The sequence below is a fragment of the Penaeus vannamei genome, chromosome 31, assembly GCF_042767895.1.
Source record: "Penaeus vannamei isolate JL-2024 chromosome 31, ASM4276789v1, whole genome shotgun sequence".
Lineage (NCBI taxonomy): Eukaryota > Metazoa > Arthropoda > Malacostraca > Decapoda > Penaeidae > Penaeus > Penaeus vannamei.
The window spans coordinates 15,582,846-15,602,845 of NC_091579.1; the positions used below are offsets into that span (position 1 = coordinate 15,582,846).

At 38.2% G+C, this 20,000-nt stretch overlaps 2 protein-coding genes across 5 annotated transcripts in view; one reads left to right on the plus strand and one right to left on the minus strand.

Annotated features, from left to right (window-relative positions):
• Window positions 1-17,692, plus strand: part of fand (Pre-mRNA-splicing factor SYF1 fand) — an 18,594-nt gene extending 902 nt beyond the window's left edge. Inside the window, exons 2-16 of one of the 2 annotated variants that reach the window (XM_027366828.2) lie at window positions 1,281-1,456; window positions 1,665-1,830; window positions 1,984-2,112; window positions 2,544-2,720; window positions 3,161-3,283; window positions 3,519-3,682; window positions 3,810-3,939; window positions 4,171-4,391; window positions 6,335-6,581; window positions 7,027-7,185; window positions 7,378-7,590; window positions 7,945-8,196; window positions 8,382-8,547; window positions 8,695-8,823; window positions 17,570-17,692. In XM_027366828.2, coding sequence (XP_027222629.1) covers window positions 1,281-1,456; window positions 1,665-1,830; window positions 1,984-2,112; window positions 2,544-2,720; window positions 3,161-3,283; window positions 3,519-3,682; window positions 3,810-3,939; window positions 4,171-4,391; window positions 6,335-6,581; window positions 7,027-7,185; window positions 7,378-7,590; window positions 7,945-8,196; window positions 8,382-8,547; window positions 8,695-8,823; window positions 17,570-17,628 — 2,511 coding nt within the window. In that variant the 3' untranslated portion in view covers window positions 17,629-17,692. Of the gene's footprint in view, window positions 1-1,280; window positions 1,457-1,664; window positions 1,831-1,983; window positions 2,113-2,543; window positions 2,721-3,160; window positions 3,284-3,518; window positions 3,683-3,809; window positions 3,940-4,170; window positions 4,392-6,334; window positions 6,582-7,026; window positions 7,186-7,377; window positions 7,591-7,944; window positions 8,197-8,381; window positions 8,548-8,694; window positions 8,824-16,617; window positions 16,867-17,569 lie in introns of those variants that run through there. The other variant, XM_070144245.1, reaches the window with a different exon arrangement.
• LOC113814775 (transcription initiation protein SPT3 homolog) overlaps window positions 17,683-20,000 on the minus strand; it is a gene marked incomplete in the record, with an annotated part of 25,765 nt that continues 23,447 nt past the window's right edge. Inside the window, 2 exon segments of one of the 3 annotated variants that reach the window (XM_070144247.1) lie at window positions 17,683-18,285; window positions 19,680-19,852. In XM_070144247.1, coding sequence (XP_070000348.1) covers window positions 19,682-19,852 — 171 coding nt within the window. 3 annotated transcript variants of the gene reach the window in all.

Consider the following 20,000-nt stretch of genomic DNA (forward strand, 5'->3'; position numbering starts at 1 on the left):
AATTTACCTCTTACTTTTAAACTCCTGGTCTCTCTAAATCGAGAATATATCTGCTATTCTATGAAATAAAGAATATTTCAAGCGAAAAAAGTCTGAGAAATTCTGGTAACATTCTTCTGTTGATGTATTTGATGACTTGTTATATTTAACTTCTTAAAATCATATATATGGGAATGGGTAGGCCTATATTTCAATTCAGGGATGTTCATTTGTTTTGATAAACCGTCATAGTGTAAGGGTTGTCTTTATATGAATATAGGAGAAAATATTGCACTTTGTTAAGATGTTAGGGTAGATTTATTTACTTCTCTGCTATCTTGCGGCGCTAGTTTGTCAGCTGTTTTGAAATGCGCTCTCAAACTGTTACCAACCGCCAATGAAATAAACTCCACCCTTCTCTTATGCCTAAGTTATCCCTCTCCGAGTTTGATGGTGGGAATACTTCGCTATTGCTTTTAAAACCCAAATATGTATATATGTTGTGTGTTATTTTGACATTTCTATGCTCTCCAAGGACTGCTATTTATACTTTATAGAAAGATGCTCCCTCATGTCTGGCATCACTGAACAAGGCTTGCCTGCCTTGGACAATATTTTAAGCAGGGAAAGGTACAGTTCTTGGCCTATCGGCAAGAATTCTTGCCCGAGAGTTCCCCTGCTTAAAACACTTTTAGTAACTGATAGCTGAGAGATACTTTTCAGTGTATGACTATCCACATAAATACAGTACCAAGAATTGGTAGTCAATCTTCACTCTGTACTGATTCAAAGTAGACTTAATTTGTTTCTTGTATCTGGTGTGTAGTTGTTCAGAAAAGAGTCATCAGTGGAAATAAACAATTTTAGGATATAAATTCCAGTCATAGACAAGCAAATACAACTAGCCAAAAAGTAGCAGACCAAGGATCCAGTAAAAAAAGTCTATTCCTTATTGTAGCTCTGACTTTTGTAATGTTCAAATTTATATGAGTCCAGCTTTCAGAAAGACATTTTTGAACAGCAGACATAAGGCCAAGAAATGATTGAATGATATTGCAGTTTGTGGTTTGATTTGCTTGCATTAACTACAATTATATTATTGAATATAATTTAGACAGCCCAAGAAGTGTTATGTAACAAAATAAAATTTGCTGGGTATGCTAATATTTTCAGTCAAAGGTATTAGTTAGTAAATCTTTTATTTGGCACAGGTATTTCAAAAGATTTGCAAATCTTCATGGCATTCTCCTGTTCCTGTAGGTTAGGTATTAGATAACTAATCCCATATTTCTTCTGTGCAGGAGGCTGACGATGTGCAGTATGAGGAGGAACTTCTTCGTAATCCTTTTTCTGTAAAACATTGGCAGAGGTACATAGAACACAAGAAAGATGCAGCACCAGAAAAGCTTAATATCATATATGAAAGGGCACTTCTCCAGATGCCAGGCAGCTATAAGTTGTGGCATCTTTATTTAAGGTTTGTTTTTTTAATAACTTTTATGAAAATATGTAATTTTTATTTATGAGATTTCATTATATCATGAAAAAACAAAAAGATCAGATAGATAAAGCAAATTTTGCTTATGCTTCTCAGTAGGTTGTAATGAAATTTTATATTTTTATCTGAGATTCTTAGCATTTTGATTTCTTTTGAGGATAATGTATTGTATATGCTTTTCTCTTAGACTGCGTATGGAACAAGTGAAGGGGCGATGTGTCACAGATCCAGAGTTTGAGAGTGTAAATAATACCTTTGAAAGAGCCTTAGTATTCATGCACAAAATGCCTCGTATATGGATAGATTACTGCAGATTTTTGATGAACCAGAGAAAGATAACAAGAACCAGAAAGGTAGGTCATTATGCAGTGGACTTGGACCTCCCCATGAAAGAAAAATGTGCCTTTAAAAACCCAGGCCATAATGTTTTAAATGACAAAATTATGGTTATATTTATATTAGCAATTATTTATTTTCCTCTTTCTAACATGAATATCTGTTTTCAGACATTTGACCGCGCATTATGTGCTCTACCCATTACCCAGCACAACCGCATATGGCCACTTTACCTCAAATTTGTTATGCTATATAATATTCCAGAAACTGCAGTAAGAGTCTGGAGAAGATACCTAAAGGTTAGTTATATGGATTTGTGTATCCTCACACCACATAACTTTTTTTTTTTTTTTTCACTTTTTCATTTTCTGGTGTTATACTTACACTCATGTAATACAAGTTGCAACTAGATAAGTAATTTGGTATCTTTTAACTGAGATTGTAGTCTTTATACCTGTTCTTGCTAACATGAATATTTTACTTAATTAATGATATTTGGTATGCTTCATATTGATAATTTGTAAGACGTGATTTACCTATATTTTATATTTTGATCTTAGTTATTGTTTATTGTATAAGATGAGAGTTTTTATAATTCTGTTACTTTCTACATTTACTTTCCTTTTGTAAGTGTATTTGTATTTTTTTTCTTCTAATTATCAGATGTTAAAATGTGTATTTTAATATTTGGAAAAATGGTAGTAAGCACTCAATATTTTTTACCGTTCAGCTTTGCCCTGAAGATACAGAGGATTACATAAGCTATCTTATGTCCATTGGACGATTGGAGGAAGCTGCCAAGAGATACGAGTGGTGCGTTAATACAGATTCATTTACCTCCAAGTACGGGAAATCAAAACATCAGCTATGGTCGGAACTCTGTGAGCTAATCTCTAAAAACCCACAGGTTTGGAATGGATTTTGTCTGTACTGTATGTAATGCTTATCTGCTCACAACTTCATGGTAATACCTATTTAAATTCTAGATATATTTGTTTACAATCAATTGTTCTGATATGATAATTATTGTTAGTGTTGTTGTTGTTACTGTTATTTTTATCATTGTCTTCATTGTAATATAAAAATTATGACAGCTATTGGTAATGCTTTTATTGTACTATTACTGATTTACCATAAGGAAATTTTGTAGTAATATTGCTAATTTTATTGAGATATAAGAAGCAAGAGGAAATTATGAGTATGCCCACATTGTTGATTTTTTTTTTTTAGTTTAGTTTAGTTTAGTTTGAATGACAGAACTGAGGGGAGGGGAATTATATATATATCAACTACTAAGGTTGATGAATATTTGACATCTATTTTCTAACTAAGTATAAATGTTTCTAGGAGACAAGTCTGAAAAATGCAGAGGCCATCATTCGTCATGGCCTGCAGCGTTACACTGATCAGGTGGGAATGCTTTGGAACTCCTTGGCAGAATATTATATCATCAGTGCACTCTTTGAGAGGGTAAGTACATTGTCTTTTATCAGAAAACTAATTTAAAACTATTTTGAGACTACACTGCAAGAGTAACACAATAACTGTTGTTTTACGAGCTTTCTTACCAATTGTATTTACTATATTCAATAAGTAATTGTAAAAGGAAAAAAAAGAGAAAGAAAGAAAAGAGAAAAAACTTTTGTGTTGCTGTAAACCATACAACAATTACTAATTCTTTTTCAAATATCTTACATCTTACTAGGCAAGGGATGTCTATGAAGAAGGTTTACGAAGTGTTATGACAGTAAGAGATTTCACACAAGTGTTTGATGCTTATGCTCAGTTTGAAGAACTGACACTAAAGAAACGAATGGAAGAAGTTGGCATTGAGGTGGATGTAGAAGAGGAAACAGAATTGGAATTACGGTAGGGCTCTCTTGTCTGCTTATCATAAGTACTAGTTCTACATGGTGATTAGTTTGTAAGATTTAATATTCAAAGTCTGAGATGAAATGATTAATGTTCTAATTGAATAACTAATGTAATCAAACAGCCTGGCACGATATGAGGACCTCATGCAACGGCGCCCCCTCCTTTTGAATTCTGTTATGCTTCGCCAGAATCCACACAATGTATTAGAATGGCAGAAGCGTGTAACTCTCTATGAAGGAAAGCCAAAAATGGTAAGAAACATAATAACTTGCGGAGTAAAATATTTGTTTATTTTAACTGTTCAAAATAAAATCTTACAGAACTAGGTGTATATACAATGCTGTCTGTGGTACTTTGTTTTGAAAATTATTATAATAAGTAGTGGTTAGCTGTTGTAGTATTAATACTAGAGGTAGTAATTGTTAGATAATTATGCTGTATTTTAGAAAAGAGAAATATTTAATATTGGATCTTTCCTACAGATTGTAGCAACATATATGGAAGCAGTGAAAACAATTGATCCAAAACAAGCCACAGGAAAACTTTTTTCATTGTGGGTGAATTTTGCAAAGTTCTATGAAGAAAATAACCAGATTGTGGATGCGCGAATCATCTTCGAAAGAGCAACTGAAGTTCTCTACGTTAAAGTAGATGACCTTGCAAGTGTGTGGTGTGAATGGGCTGAGATGGAAATAAGACATGGGTAAGTATTTTGACACTTATGTCAGCAAAATTGGGAAATTTTCTTGGAATTTTTTCTCTCAACAGAGAAGCTGTAGCAGGTAGAATTATGATGTAAATATAATGTGTGATAGTGGCGTGGTTCAGCATCTGTTCTATGGCCTAGTTGCCAAGGTTGTGGGGCAAGTTGATTTTGTTCATGTTAATCATTTTTATCCATGTTGCAGCTCAAATATTTAAAAGAATTAGTTAATCATTGAAGGGGGCCATCACACTCGAGAACGAAGTTCATTAATTATGATTGGATTCTCACAATTTTTTTATGTTATTTATACATATACTACAATTTACACCACAGAGTTTCATATCATGTGGATAATAAACAATGAAAAAAAAAAACAAGTTTTGGGAAAAGATTTAAAAATTATAGATCTCACTTATCCATTGACTGAACTTGTTAAAAAAAAAATACCACATATACTCTATAGCAATACCTATATGACACATGATTTGATTTTGAAATTTTCTCTTAGTTTTATCACCTGAAATGAAAACAAATCGTCTCTAAAATTACAAATTTATTCAGCTTTCAAATGATACAAATCCCATTAGTCTCGGCCAAGTAGTTAAGGAGAAACAACAAAGAATATTGATAAAAGTGTAGTTTTGAGATACCAGGCTTTCAAATTGAGGATACTTTTCCCTGCATTTTTACAATTGTTTCTTAAAATTCTGATCTGAGTCAATCTTGATGCATTCTATGGCATTCACATGGTATTCTGAAGTGTAGCTGGTACCGGGTCTCCTCCTTTTGGAAGATGTTAATAGTAATAACTGCACATGATTGTAGAAGTATTGTGTGTCATCACAGGCTTCGTAGTGCCTCGTGAGGCATTTCACACAAATAAACAACTGCTGCAGCTGTGATTGAGATGTATTTCTCATCATATTATGTTTATTAGTTACAGGAATAACATCTATCATTAGTAGTATCCTATTAGTGTGTGATGAGGGTGCATCAGGGTAGGTCTATGGGATGGTGTAGCACTCACTCTGCCTCTTTCATAGTGACTGCCTGCCTTGTCTCTTTGTCATGGCTGTCAGCTGTGCTGTAAGCAGAATTGCCAGCTAGCTACCAGAGAATTAACAAACCAAATAGAAAAAATCCCAAAAAACACATTTGTCGAGTATATTTGCACGGACGCAACAAAGTAAACATCGGAGCTGGAGGCAGGGGGGGGTAGGTCAGAGATTTAGTCATAACTCCTTTATTTTTACATATTTAGCAGAAATATTATGTCACGGGATTGTCAAAGCCTACTAGATTACAGGATTTTTTTTCTTCAAATTTTTTAGTATTTTTTAAAATATTTGTTGAAAATTCGTCATGAACGCCCCCTTATATAGAAGACGTAGTTGCTTCTTTTAGAGTGGTAGTTCTTGAACTCTTTCTTTAAGTGATCCCTTTTCTAATATTAATTGTGTGGCAGATCCCTCATTTAGTAATGAATGAAATATATCTTATTGTTTTATGTGGCAAGAGACAAGTTGCTCTATTATACTATATGTATTTGACAATATGACAGTAAAATATACATTTTGTGGTGTGTAAAATCACATTCTGTAAATACCAGAAATCCCTTCAATAATATTTGAAAAATTATGCCTTTTGTGGCTGGTGGAACAGACAAGTTGAAGGAATTGCTATTGTAAGGGGTTGTTCATCTTTAATCTAATTATAAAATATGCTTGTAGCTCTTTGGAACATTTCATTTTCAGAGACCACTCTTTAAGAAAATAGGTAAATTACCTTTCAAAGTATACTTTTTTTCATGTCTTATTGTTCATGGAATTCTGAAAGCTGTTTTAAAGATGATCTTTCTTATGCATGCAAGTGGATTTTACATTGTTATCAATGGATAGTTAGTAAAGAAAATGAAACTTTACATATTCTGACCCTTTTAGAAATGAAGAGGAAGCTCTCAAGCTGATGAAGCGAGCAACAGCACCTCCCCCACAAAAGGTGGCATACAATGATGAATCTGAGCCTGTCCAGCGACGCGTCTACAAGTCTTTAAAACTGTGGTCTATGTATGCTGACTTAGAAGAGTGTTTGGGTACCTTCAAGTCCTGCAAGGCTGTTTATGATAGAATTATAGATCTGCGAATTGCCACACCACAAATTATTATAAATTATGGCATGTTTTTGCAGGTATGTGTTCTTACATTTTTAGAAAATTACTATTTAATGGATTAGATGATTTATAATAAAACCATCTTATGTTGTGCACATTTTGTAAGTTATTGTGTGGAAAAAAACATTGAGGCTTCTGTTTTCTGATTATCCTAATATGAAAGGCTGACTCTAAAAGTAGACAATTTAGAATAAATTTTAAAGCATATTTAAGAATAAGAAAGCTCAAAGTTGACTGGTACTGCAAAAATATTTATAGGAAATGATAAAAAGTAACAAAATAAGTCCCAGAGTATTGTCCCTATCTATTTTTACCATGTAACTGGAACCTCCTCAACCCTTTTCTTCTTACATGGCTGTATCAGCTCTATTGAAAAAAATTGTCATAATTTTAGCAAATTTAAGTTCAAGTACACATAATTACTGTACAATACTTATCATTATCTGCCTTTTATTTCTGTAGGAAAACAGCTATTTTGAGGAAGCATTCAAAGCTTATGAAAAAGGAATTTCCCTCTTCAAATGGCCATATGTATATGACATATGGAACACATATCTCACAAAATTCTTAGAGCGATACAAGGGCACAAAGATTGAAAGAGCAAGAGACTTATTTGAACAGGTGAGTTACCTCTTATTGCATATAGTTAGTAAACTAATATATCATCTTATGTATCACATAGTTTTCACAGAGTTACTTTCAATCTGTGATGTTTTTGGAGAAGATAATTGTTAAGTATGGAGATTTTAAATACCTGTTTGTTGTCTGCAAGGCTTAGGATTTCTAATATCCTTTTACCTGTTATCTTCCCAGTGCTTGGAAAAATGTCCACCAAATTATGCACGTAACTTGTTCCTCCTGTATGCGAAAATGGAGGAAGAACATGGATTAGCAAGGCATGCAATGCAGGTATACAGTCGGGCTACTAAAGCAGTTCCACCCGAGGAGAAGTTGTCCATTTACAACATCTACTTACAACATGCACAGCAGATATATGGTGTTACTAAAACAAGAGAGATTTACCAGGTACGTTGATTTATGGTTGCCTGTACAGTAATTGGTAATATTTTAAGTTGAGAAAGTTTCATAAATGTCAGTTTATGATGAATCTCCAACATTAAAATATTCAAAATAGTTATTTGCTCTCATATTTAGAGATAGAATTTTTGATTTGCAACTGTACAATATATTGATAGTAAATGAATATATGGATTTTGTTTTTGAAGTAGTATCCTGATATGTATAAAACATACAGAACTGAGAAATGAGTCAAGATGATTTATAAAGGATAAAAAATACCCTACATCCAAAAAGATAAATATAGTTTTGCAGAGATTATAATTTTCAAGGAATTCTAATAATAACTTATTTCCACTTAAGGAGGCTATTGATGACCTACCTGATGAAGGTTGTCGAGAAATGTGTTTGCGGTTTGCTGAAATGGAGCGTAAATTAGGCGAGATAGATCGGGCTCGTGAAATCTATGCTTACTGCAGTCAGATATGTGATCCAAGAATCACACCAGAATTCTGGGCAAAATGGACTGATTTTGAGGTTGCTCATGGCAATGAAGACACTATGAAGGAGTTGCTGCGTATAAAGCGGTCTATGCAGGCCAAGTACAACACTCAGGTGAGTTTTATTTACTCTAAAGAGATAATATAGATATCTAAAAAGAAGATTGCATTATAAAGACCAGTTTTGTTAATGATGTAATTTAATTTCATTTATGCTACTCTACTATATATTATATTTAATTATAATTGGAAGGTTAAGTTAAACAAAATCAAAGTTAAAAGTTTATTTAAAACTTCCAGGTGAACATGATGTCAGCCCAAATGTTAGCATCTGCAGGTTCAGTTGCTGGCACAGTGTCTGATCTGGCACCAGGAGCCAAGGATGGAATGAGGATGCTTGAGGCCCGTGCTGTAGCCATGAACAAAGAGGAACAGATGTCCACTTCTGTTGCACCATCAGCAGCTGGTAATGAATAAATACTTGAGTATATTATTTTCAAAATCTTTAATGTATTGGATGGCAGGACATTTAAATAAGGTATTGACGAGATTATGAAAAATTAGCTCACGACATAATTTGAAATTCTACTGACTTATTCATCTGTTTCCATAGGTGGTTCCAAGATCATGTTTGTCCGTGGTTCAACTACCAAAAGGGATGATGAGGTTGCAGATACAGCTCGCACTGCAAACCCTGATGAAATTGATTTAGATGATGATGATGACGATGATGACGACAGTGGTATGTTAATGAATAGTAATAAATATTTAATGAATTTATTGAATCCTCAAACTCTCAATATTTCACTTTTATTTCTTTTTGATTGCTTTTACTGAAAGGAATTTATTGTGCCTAATTTTTAAGTCTTTTTCATAATGCAACTGTCGTTGCTTAAGCAATTGCTGCCACTCAGTTTGGAACATTATTTTAACCCATTCACACAGGTATATTTTGAAGCCAAAAATAAAAGATTCCAGGTGGCTACAAAATCGGCTGGTAGAGCTTCCCCAGAGTCTGTCCGCCTGTCGGTTGCGGAACACTGCTACGTCAGAGCGTGAGCCCCGATACAGGGTCACACTGGCGGGATGCCCAGCAATGTTTATTTTTTCGGGTGTCTCATATATGGGACACCCGTCATTATTGGGTTAAATTCCAAGTTTTCACATAGTGCCCTAATTGCTGAAACTATCCAGTATTGCTCATGGTGTCCTAGGCCTTTGTGAAGAACTAAATCTTCCTTAGCCATCATTTTCTTGACTGACAAGAAATTGATAACTAAAGAGGGGCAACCTCCCAATACCTTGTTCGTTGTTGTCGTGGGAGGGCTCAGGAGACGGAGACCAAGGCCAAATTTAGGGGATCACCCTACCTTGGGCCTCAGCCCTTGCCTTAACTAAATTTGCTTGGTCTTTTCTTCTTTCCTTTCCTATTCTGATTCTTCTTCATCCCCATCTTCTATCCCATTCTTAAGATGTGAGAGTATGGCTTTGTGTCAGTCATGAATGGCTTCTGTGAGCCATGGGCACAGTATTCCCTTGGTTAATTGCCTAGCCCTTACCCCTTATGGGGACTCTGAGAGGTATACCATTTCTTTTCCCCCATTTTATTCAGGCTCACCATGGCCAATAATGAAGATTCTTTACCCTTAATAGGGGCATTAACTGATTTACGACAGGTGTCCCATAAATGAGACACCAGGAAAAATAAATATTGCCAGTATGACGTTGAATTGGAGCTCGTGCTCTGAATATGTCATGGGCCGCGGCTGGCGCACATGCAGATTCCGGGTCAGTCCAGCACGGCAATTTTGTAGACGCCCGGAAAATATTATTTTCGGCTTCAAAATATACCAGTGTTAGTGGGTTAAGGCTTGCCCCTTCTTCAACAAGCCTATCTAAATTTGATTTTTGATGGTTTTCCAACCCCTGCCCCTCCTTTGACCATGGTTCCGACCACTGATACCAATACCCCCTCTTCAACACTTACTGGCAACTCTGTCCATTCCAAAACACTCATCCAGGTTATTACTCAACCTCCAGAAAGCACCCCTTCCTCTCTCCCAACATTCTCCTCTCCATCTACTGCACAGTCCTCTTCACTGTCTACCCCCTTCTTCCCTTATTACTACTCTTCATCCTTGTTGTCCTCCCTCACACAGAACTAATCCAATCCATACCACCCCATCGCCTTCATCCTTCTACTGCCTCTATCTCTGCAAACCTTTTGAATACTCTCTTTGGCCAGGCCAAGTGGGATTGATTCTTTGTGATCCCCCACAGCCCCCTATTCTGAGAAGACTCTTCTCTTGCAACAGTGCCTCTAAAAACTTGTCACAGTTACATCGGAATCCCAAGCTCATGTACTATTTACCCTAATTGATCTCACTGGCAAACCAATTCTTGCCAAACTTCACCCCTCTCTTAATACTTGTACTGGAACTGTTTCTATCCCCCTAAATATTTGTCTGATCTACAACAAGGACTAGTCAGACTGTGATTATGATGCAGTGGCAGAACAGTGTTACACTATTCCTCCAAGAGGCCAGTGCAAGTCCCATGTCAATATTACCAAGATCACCTTCTGTAGACATGACCTCCCCCATGAAGTTTATATTGGTGGATTGTCCTACCATGTCTGACCATATCAACACCTACCTCATCAGTGTCAGAAATGTTGGCGTTTGGCCACCTAGCCGAACACTGTCACTCCACAGCCTGCTGCCCTCTAATGTGCCAGACCTGGTCATGACCGTTCAAATTGCACTACTCAGTCGCGTACATGTGCTGCTCTGCCCTGAGGTAGCAGTCCTCAGATTTAAACTAGGCCTCACTCTTCATGAGGTCAAGCAAGAAAGATTCAAACTAGGCCTCACTCTACGTGAGGTCAGACAAGAAGCATGACGACGAGGTTTCTCTCTCTCAACTTATTCCAAAACTGTCCTTCGCTCTGTTCCCCCACCATCTTCACAAGATGTTTCTGCATCTCCCCCAGTATCTCTTCCCTATACCCTAAACCAGCCTCTGTATACTCACCCTATTCCCCAGTCAAATTAATTCTCCAGTCTAAATCCATATACTCCAATCTCTATCACATCCCTGATACCAACCCCTCTTCCTCACTTTATTTGTTGGCCCAGGCAACCTAAATGTTCCAATCCACCTCTCCTACTACATACTGTCCTACACCTTCCTCTTCTGCTCCACAGATATCTATCTCCTCTTTTCCTCCTCATAAGAGAACATTTGTTTCTCAGTCCTCTTCACCCAACTCCCATCTAGAAACCCTTGAAGATATCCAAAACTTCCTAAAGATGACCCAAGGGAACACTCTGCTCCCTCACCCACCTCCCAATCCCTCTGTTCCTACCCCTCCTACATTTAAAGTATTTGCAAATATCTGTCCTCGTCCTCTTCAAGTTCCCTCTACCCTCCTTCCTCCTACACCCTCCCAACATACCCCACCCTCTTTACCACTTCCACTTACATACTCACATGAATCTCCTCTATCACAACAGTATCCTTCTCCATACCTCTTCCCTCCAGACATTTTTCCTGATACTTCACCACCTTCCCCATTCCCCTTTTCTTTGAGCAATGTCCCTATTCCTTCCCCAGTCACAGATACAATGCAGTTCACTCATTCGCTCTACCCCCTTAACCTTTCCCATTTTACTAATCCTTGCTCTACTTCATTTACTTCCCTCTTTTCCCTTTTCATTACAATACATTCCTATAACACCCTCTAAACTTTGACATCTACCTTCCCCTCTCCCCAGATTCTCCTCCTACTTTTCCAACAGCCATCTCTATTTTTCTTGAACAATGTTCCTCTACCTTCCCCTGTGACAGTTACATGATAATTCACTCAATTGCCCTACCTCCTTAAACTTCCCCTTTCTCTGCTTTAGTTCACTTACTCTCCTTTTTTCCCTTTTCACTACCATACTATCCTATAATGCTCTCTAATCTTTGACATCTGACACAATACTTTACCATACTGTTATATGACCTTTGATGTCTAGCGCATTTATTCGTTTCAAACATTTAACATAAAGAGGGCTAAAAGTTAATTGTATATTTAATGGGTACTTGGCTGTACAGGCAACTGGTGATTACAGCTTGTTGAGGTATATGAAAGCAGCCTTAAGCATTTACAAATCTTTACTTGTAAATTATATTATGGTGTGATCAGTGGAAGATTATCATCATTTTATATTTTGCAGTAAGCCTCCCTGATGTACAGAATGTAGTGGATTTGCTTCAGTACTTCAGTAACCCCCCCAATCCCTTGCCTGTTGTTGTCGTGGGGGGGCTCAGGAGACAGAGACTGAGATCCAATGCGGGAGATCTCCCCTGCCTTGGATCTCAGCCCTTGCCTCAACTAATTTTGCACGGTCTTTTTCTCCTTCCTCTTTCTCTCTCTTATCTTCCCCAACCCTTCCCCTGTCAAACTCCTAAGATGTAAGAGCCGTGTTGAAAGAATGAAAGGATGAACTCGTGCCAGTCATAAACGGCCTCAGGGAGCCATGGGCATGGTATTCTTTGATAAATCATTTAGCCCTTACCCCTTACAGGGACTCTGAGGGGTGGACCGTTTACCTTCCCCACATAAAACCAGGCTTTCCATGGCCAGTAATGAAGATTTTGTACCCTTATTAGGAGCATTGAGGCTTGCCCCTTTATCAAACAACCTCTCTGATTCTGAATCCTCTAGTTTACTGACCCTTGACTCCCCTTTGACCACGGCTCAGAACACTACTATTACACCTCCTTCCTCTATACATACTACCAACCTAATTCATCCTGAATCATCTACCCAGATACTAACTCAACCCTTAGAAGATATCCCATCCTCACTCCTAACATCATCCAGCCACTTCCTGAACAATCATCTTCACATTATACCCAAACCTCCCTATCACAACTCTTCAACCATATCGCCCACACCTCCACAATAAAACCTCACCTCACACCACTCCCATCCATACTACCCAAGTGGTCTATACATCTACAGCACCACTATCCCCTGCTCCTCAACTTCCCATCTATAATTCTCATATCCCCCAATCAAATCCTTTTTCCATTCTAAATCCAGATACTCCAATATCCACAACTCCCATGTCTCTTCTTACTTCATGCTTTGCCAGTCGCATCAGACAAGCCAAATGCCCCACCCCATCCTCTCCTACCAGATCCCATCCCACACCTACACCCTCAAATTCTCAGATACCGATCTTCTCTTCATCTCCCCATAAAAGATCTTTCTTTTCCCAAACCTCTCCACCCAAATCCCCCCCAGAAACCCTTGAGGACATAAGAAACTTTCTACGTATACCACAAGAGAAAGTCCCTCCTTCTCAACCATCCATCAATTTCTCTACCCAGATTCCGGCTGCATTCACAGTGACTGCCGAAATCCATCCTCCCCCTCCTGACATCCCCCCTACCCCTCTTCCTCCCACACTCTATCCACTCCACCATCCGTACCTAAACCAAAAACCCTTCCTTCCCTACTATCCCTACCACTCCCTCCTGGATACACACGTGAATCCCTTCTAGCACAATGTCCTTCCCCAGATCCCACCTTTCTTGATGAACCTCTAGATTCTATACCTTCACCTTCTCCCCCTGACATCCCTTCCCATGATGATTCTCTTGATACTACACTACCACCTCTATCCCCTGATCCCATACCTCAACCCCCAGATACCCCTCCTCTTACCTCTCAGACACTTATTGCCACCCATAATAGTTGAAGAATGATCCACAATGGCTCTACTGCAGTGAAACATTCGAAGCTTTCGCTCACACAGACCTAATCTCCGCCATCTTCTCTCCTCTTACAATCCATCTATCGTCTGCCTCCAAGAAACCTTCCTCACACATCCTCCAGTACCAATTCCCAACTACCATTTTGTGTCACTCCCTCATTCTATATTTGCATCTTCAATACTTGTTCATCATAAAACACCATATATCATACCTCCTTTACAAACCCCTATACCTTGCACAGTTATCCGGATTTTCCTCCGCTGCTGGATCGCAATCATTTCAGTCTACTTCTCCCCTTCCCTCCCTATTGACTTCCTAGAATTTGAGACCTTACTTTCCCAACTCCAACCACCTTTCCTAATAGCTGGAGACTTTAACTGTCGCCATACTCTTTGGGGTGACGCTATTACCAATACAAGGGGTTGCTCCTTAGAACAATTTCTAGCTAAAACTGACCTTATCCTCCTAAACTCCAACAGTCCAACTCATTTTGACCTACGCGCTCAATCTTTTTCTTTTTCATGCCTAGATCTCTCTCTTTGCTCTCCTATCCTTCATATAGACTTCCACTGGTCTGTCCTAAACAATTTTCACTCTAGTAATCACTTCCCAATTCTTCTTTCTTCAACATCCTATATCCCGCTCCCAAATCCCCCTCGCTGGTGCTTTGACAGAGCAGACTGGAATACCTTTACCTCTCTATCTACTCTTGAACTTCCTCCATCATCATTCTCTACCACCTCAGAAATGCTCCAATACTTCACAACTAACGTTCTAAATAAAGCCTATATAACCATCCCTTGAACATCCCTCATCTCTGACCCTCTTCAAGTAGCTACTGAACTTGGTGCCTTTTTTAGCCAAGTCAGTAGTGGCTCTCATCTTTCTCCTCATTTCTCTTCCTTAAAATCAGACAAAGAGTGCACTCCTATCTCCTTCTCCCTATCATCTACAGAACTTTATAATGCACCCTTTTCTTCTTCTGAGATCTATAATGCACTTGCTAAGACACCTTTCTCCTACTTCCTTATCCTTCCTTCTTTCAATATTCAATAACATATGGACGACTGGAAACTTTCCTCCCCACTGGAGAGAAGCCATAGTATTACCTTTCCTGAAACCTAACAAAACAGGTACTCTTCCCCAAGACTACCGCCCCATAGCCCTAACAAGCTGCCTATGTAAATTAATGGAACGAATGATAAATTTCAGATTGATGTGGTACCTAGAATACCACCAAGTAATATCACCAAACCAATTCAGATTTCGTCGAGGAAAAAGTACAGCTAACCCACTAGCCTATGCAGAAACACTAATCACTTCAGCATTTGCACGCCGTGAGTCAGTATTAGCTGTCTTTTTCGATCTCGAAAAAGCATATGATACTACGTGGCGGCACCATATACTGCAACAGCTATGTTTCCACGGAATACGTGGAAACATGGGTGTTTTTATAAAATCCTTCTTCTCTGACTGCACCTTCAGTGTCAGATTTGCCTCTTCCACTTCCCCGACCTTTCCTCAGTTTGAAGGTGTCCCACAAGGCAGTGTACTGAGCTCCACACTGTTCCTCATAGCTGTAAACGGATTGATATCCGCTTTACCACCAAAAATCCGTTTATCACTCTATGTAGATGATCTAGCCATCTTCGCCTCTGACCGTTCTATAAAAGTTCTCGATCAACTTATCCAGTCGTCAATAACATCGATCTCTTCCTGGGCTACCAACCATGTCTTTCATTTCTCTACCTCTAAAACCTTCTCCATCCTTTTCTCTCGTTCACGTATAGGCTCCCAACCTCCACTCCTCCTTTATGATACCCCCATCCAATCCCGATCTTCCGGCAAGTTTCTTGAAGTTATTTTCGACTCCAAGTTATCTTGGCAGGATCATATCCTTTCTATTAAAGAAAAAGCTCACCATCGCCTCCGACTACTACAAACCCTCTCCCACCTATCCTGGGGATCAGACTGCAAAACACTCCATCTCCATATTACTCCAATCCTCTCCACCCTTGACTATAGTTGCCATATATATTCTTCTGCCTCTGCCTCTCTTCTCTCTCTCCTTGATCCTATCCACCCTAGGAGCTTTCCGATCCTCTCCAGTTGAGAGCCTATATGTTGAATCAGGACTACCATCCCTCTCTAGACGCCACACTCTTCTGTCCCTAAGAAACTATGCTCGCTTCCACCAATTTTCACTCTCCAAACTAACTGTCCCTTAACCTCTTCTTCGCATCATATCTTCCTCTCCACGACTACCTGTCCCTTTCCCTGTTCGTCTGGACGCTCTTCTCTCCCATTCATCCTTTCCTCATCTCCGAATTCTTCCTCTTTCTACCCAAACTTTCCCTCCCTGGCTAGTAACAGTCTCTTGTAATTGCTCCTCCATATGCCCTGATCTACCAAAGTCAAACATTCCACCTTCTATCCTTCTCACACATTTCCTTGCTCATATCTCTAGTCACTCCTCTAGCACTCATATCTATACTGACGGGTCTAAATCCAACTCAGGTCTGGTTTTGCCGTAGTCTTTCCCTCTCAGACATACAGCTTTCCTCTTCCACCTGAATCAAGTGTCCTTACAACAGAACTATATGCTATCCTCTTTGCTCTACAATGCATATCTTCCATCTCTTCCTCATCCTTCACCATCTTCACTGACTCACGTAACTCAATATCATTCATACAATCCATACACCCTACCAACCCTATAGCCCATAAAATACATGACCAGCTATTCTATCTGTCTACACAACAGAAAACAGTGAATTTTTGCTGGATACCCAGCCATGTCGGGATTCCCGGCAACGAAAAAGCACCAACCCCGTTTTTCACACATCCCGGCCACCGACTACTACCCTCACTTCAAAACTTTTCTTTACAACCGATGGCAATCCTTCTGGTCAGGTCTGTGCACCAACAAACTCCAAACCATAAAACCCTCAAGTCAGCTCCATATCATCAAAACAGACATTGGGAAACTGCCCTTGCCCGCCTATGAATAGGACACACCAGAATCACTCACTCATACCTCATGTCACATCCCTCTAACCTACCTCTATGCCCTACATGCAATGTCTTTCTCTCTGTCGCACATATCCTAATATCCTGTCCTCGCTTTACCGAAGCCTGTATCCTTACTTTTCCTCACATATCCCATCTTCCCCGACCCCCCAACCTGTCAGACATCTTTACAGAATCTCCCACCTTTTTTAGTGATAATTTATTCTCCTTCCTCAGACGCATAAATATCTTTCATTTGATCTAATCACCCATCGTCCTTAACCCTTCCTCTTCTCATCAATACCTATCCTACTCCCATCTACCATCTCCTCCTACTCCTTAAATTACTATATTATCATACAATAAATGACTGTTGAAACTTAACATTTTAATTGTAATAAAGACTTTAAAAATCCTCCCAACACAATACAATACCATAGTGCTATATGACCTTTGATGTCTAGCACATTTATTTTCTTGTCATTATTACTTATTTACTTACTTACTACTTTGACTTACAACTACGCTTTTCACTTTTTATTTTGTGGTCATAGTGTGTTGATTTTCTTCATATTTTATATATATTGTACTTAATTTCTCTGAAGCATATACAAGAGTACTTTAGTAATATGACCCAAAATTTGTTTACATTCTATACCATAATATCAATTTTGTTTCTTAAATGTCATATTCATTTTCATTTCCAGATATGCCACAGCAAAGAGAGATCCCAGCAGCAGTGTTTGGTGAACTGAAAAAGGAGTAGATCTACTAAATTTTCTGTAGAGAAACCTTGTTCAGAGAGAATAATAAAAACATATTTTCCAAAATAATTTTTATTAAATCATTACAATGAAACAATGTTAAAATAAAATCTAGTTTCCTAAACCTAATAAAAAACTTTTTTTACAAAACTTTACATTCAGATTTAATCAATCTTTTATGCACTTGCCACTTGCCTGTTGCTCAATTATATATCAGACCACATGCAGAAAGCAACCCTGAAATTTTAGCTGAACCATTATGTGGCAACCCAGATACAATGTCTCCCCTAGGTTTAGTAAATAACAGTATGGTCAAGCCAGACAATTGAGATTGCAGAAAGTAAAATATTTATTGTTTCTTTAGTCAGAAAAAAACAATAAGACAACTGTTGACAACACTTTGATTTATGGTTAAGTGAATGCTACTAAAAACTATATATGTATGTGGAGGCTAGGTTCATGGTCTATATCATGCTAAGCTTTGAGCAAAATTAAATGTTTTATTTGTATTTCATGTAACTATGAAAACAATATCCAAATGCTAATGCCAAAAATGCAGGTACCACAGTGTAACTTAAAATTTATTTGTAACCCTAAACATTTTACATAGTTAATAAATTATTACACAGATGACAAGTCTTCTGGGTGCCTGATATCTCCTGGAAAGACCAGTTTGATATTAGTTATTTTCATCTATCATGTAATTTACTAATAACACCAATACACCATGTATCAAATTTATCTAAGGCATACATGCACCAACAGTGAGAGTGAGCCAATGATAACCTAAATTAGTAAGTGGCAAGCCAAGGTCCCTGTGATTGGATGCTGTACAACTAAAGGAACAAGGGCATGGGATACTACCACCAGCTAAGCAGATACAAAGGGCAGAGATTGACTTTCCAAAGATTATGTGTTCCCTTTTCCACAGATTTGTTGTAGTGAATACCTACATTTGTAATGAGCTCATTTTTTAGCAATATGTAAGTGTTATGTATCCAAGGAGACCCCTTATTCCTCACACTGATACTATCAGCCTGGGTTCTGGCTTTTATTTTCTGCCTCTCTGTAAGATACTGTAAGAAAGAAAATGCATATCTATCTCTTGCTGTGTTCAGAACTGCTCGTCCTGCTCCTCCAGACCAGTTGGACGAGATGTTTTGACCGTTCGGAACCTCTACTATCTCGCCCCGGACAATTAGTCTAGGTCGTCCAACTCGCCCTCCTGCAAACCTGGGTGAGCCAGACGAGATGATGTAACAATAGATATTGTATGTAAACATTGACAGTTGCAGGTAACCACAAGATATTGGTGGGTAATTTTATGACCCTTTATTGGTGTTATCAAAGGATATTTTTGTGTTTGTCAGTTAAATAAATAAGTTGAATATGCATCAAAGGAGTTACAAAATCTATGCAGTGTGTAAAATAAAGACACTGGTATAATAAAAACGTCAGTGTTTATATTCGAGCCTGTTGCATTCTGAGCAGAAAAGGTCTTGGAGGTTCCGAACGCGGCCACTTGTCCTGCTGGTCCTGGACAGCTTGTCTGGACGAGCAAGACAAGGAGTTCTGAACACAGCATTAATCTGTATGTCTATCTATCTATATATATATTTTACCATTTCTTCTCTGCCTATGCTATAATTACAGAAATGCCTGTTGTCTCTGTTCATACATGTGTCTAATATGAAAATCACCTGTGACTAATGTCTGTGTCTTCTTGCATGGAGCTAAGTAACTGGGGAACTCTTAGATGCCAGATAATGCCTTAGTATTTGAAAAAGCCTTTTGGCAACTAGTTTTTCAATTTAGAATCCTAAAATGGCAATGAAAACCAAGAAACCTGTCTACAAGCAGTTTAAAATTTTGTCCAGTATGACACACAACATATTATATAAGATACATGCACCCATTTTCCATGACTATAAAAGATAACACTGTGCCTAACCTGAATTTTCTACAAGGAACATGACATCATTACATCAAAATATATTACATATTGTGACAATGTATACACAAGATAATTGCTATGAATAAAAAGACACCATACCTCTAAGCAGCCAGGAGCCTTGTCTCAATTGGTGATCTTGTCTTCGAGAATGGAGAAAGTGGGGAGTTGTTGGCCCAATACCTTCGGACTGCTTCTCTCACCTCTGCAGGTGTTATGGGGTCCATCCCTATACTGTGGTCTTCACCAGATCCTACCTCCTGCAGTGAGCCACTCTTTTGGAGTAGGGATAAGCATTAACATTGGAAGGTAGATTTTGCAGCATGTGGAACTTCTCTTGGATGGGTGTATACTGTGCTGGGAATTTAGTTTGTTTCGCCTAAAACAAAATATAAAACAACAGCCTTCTCCAATCCTAACTCT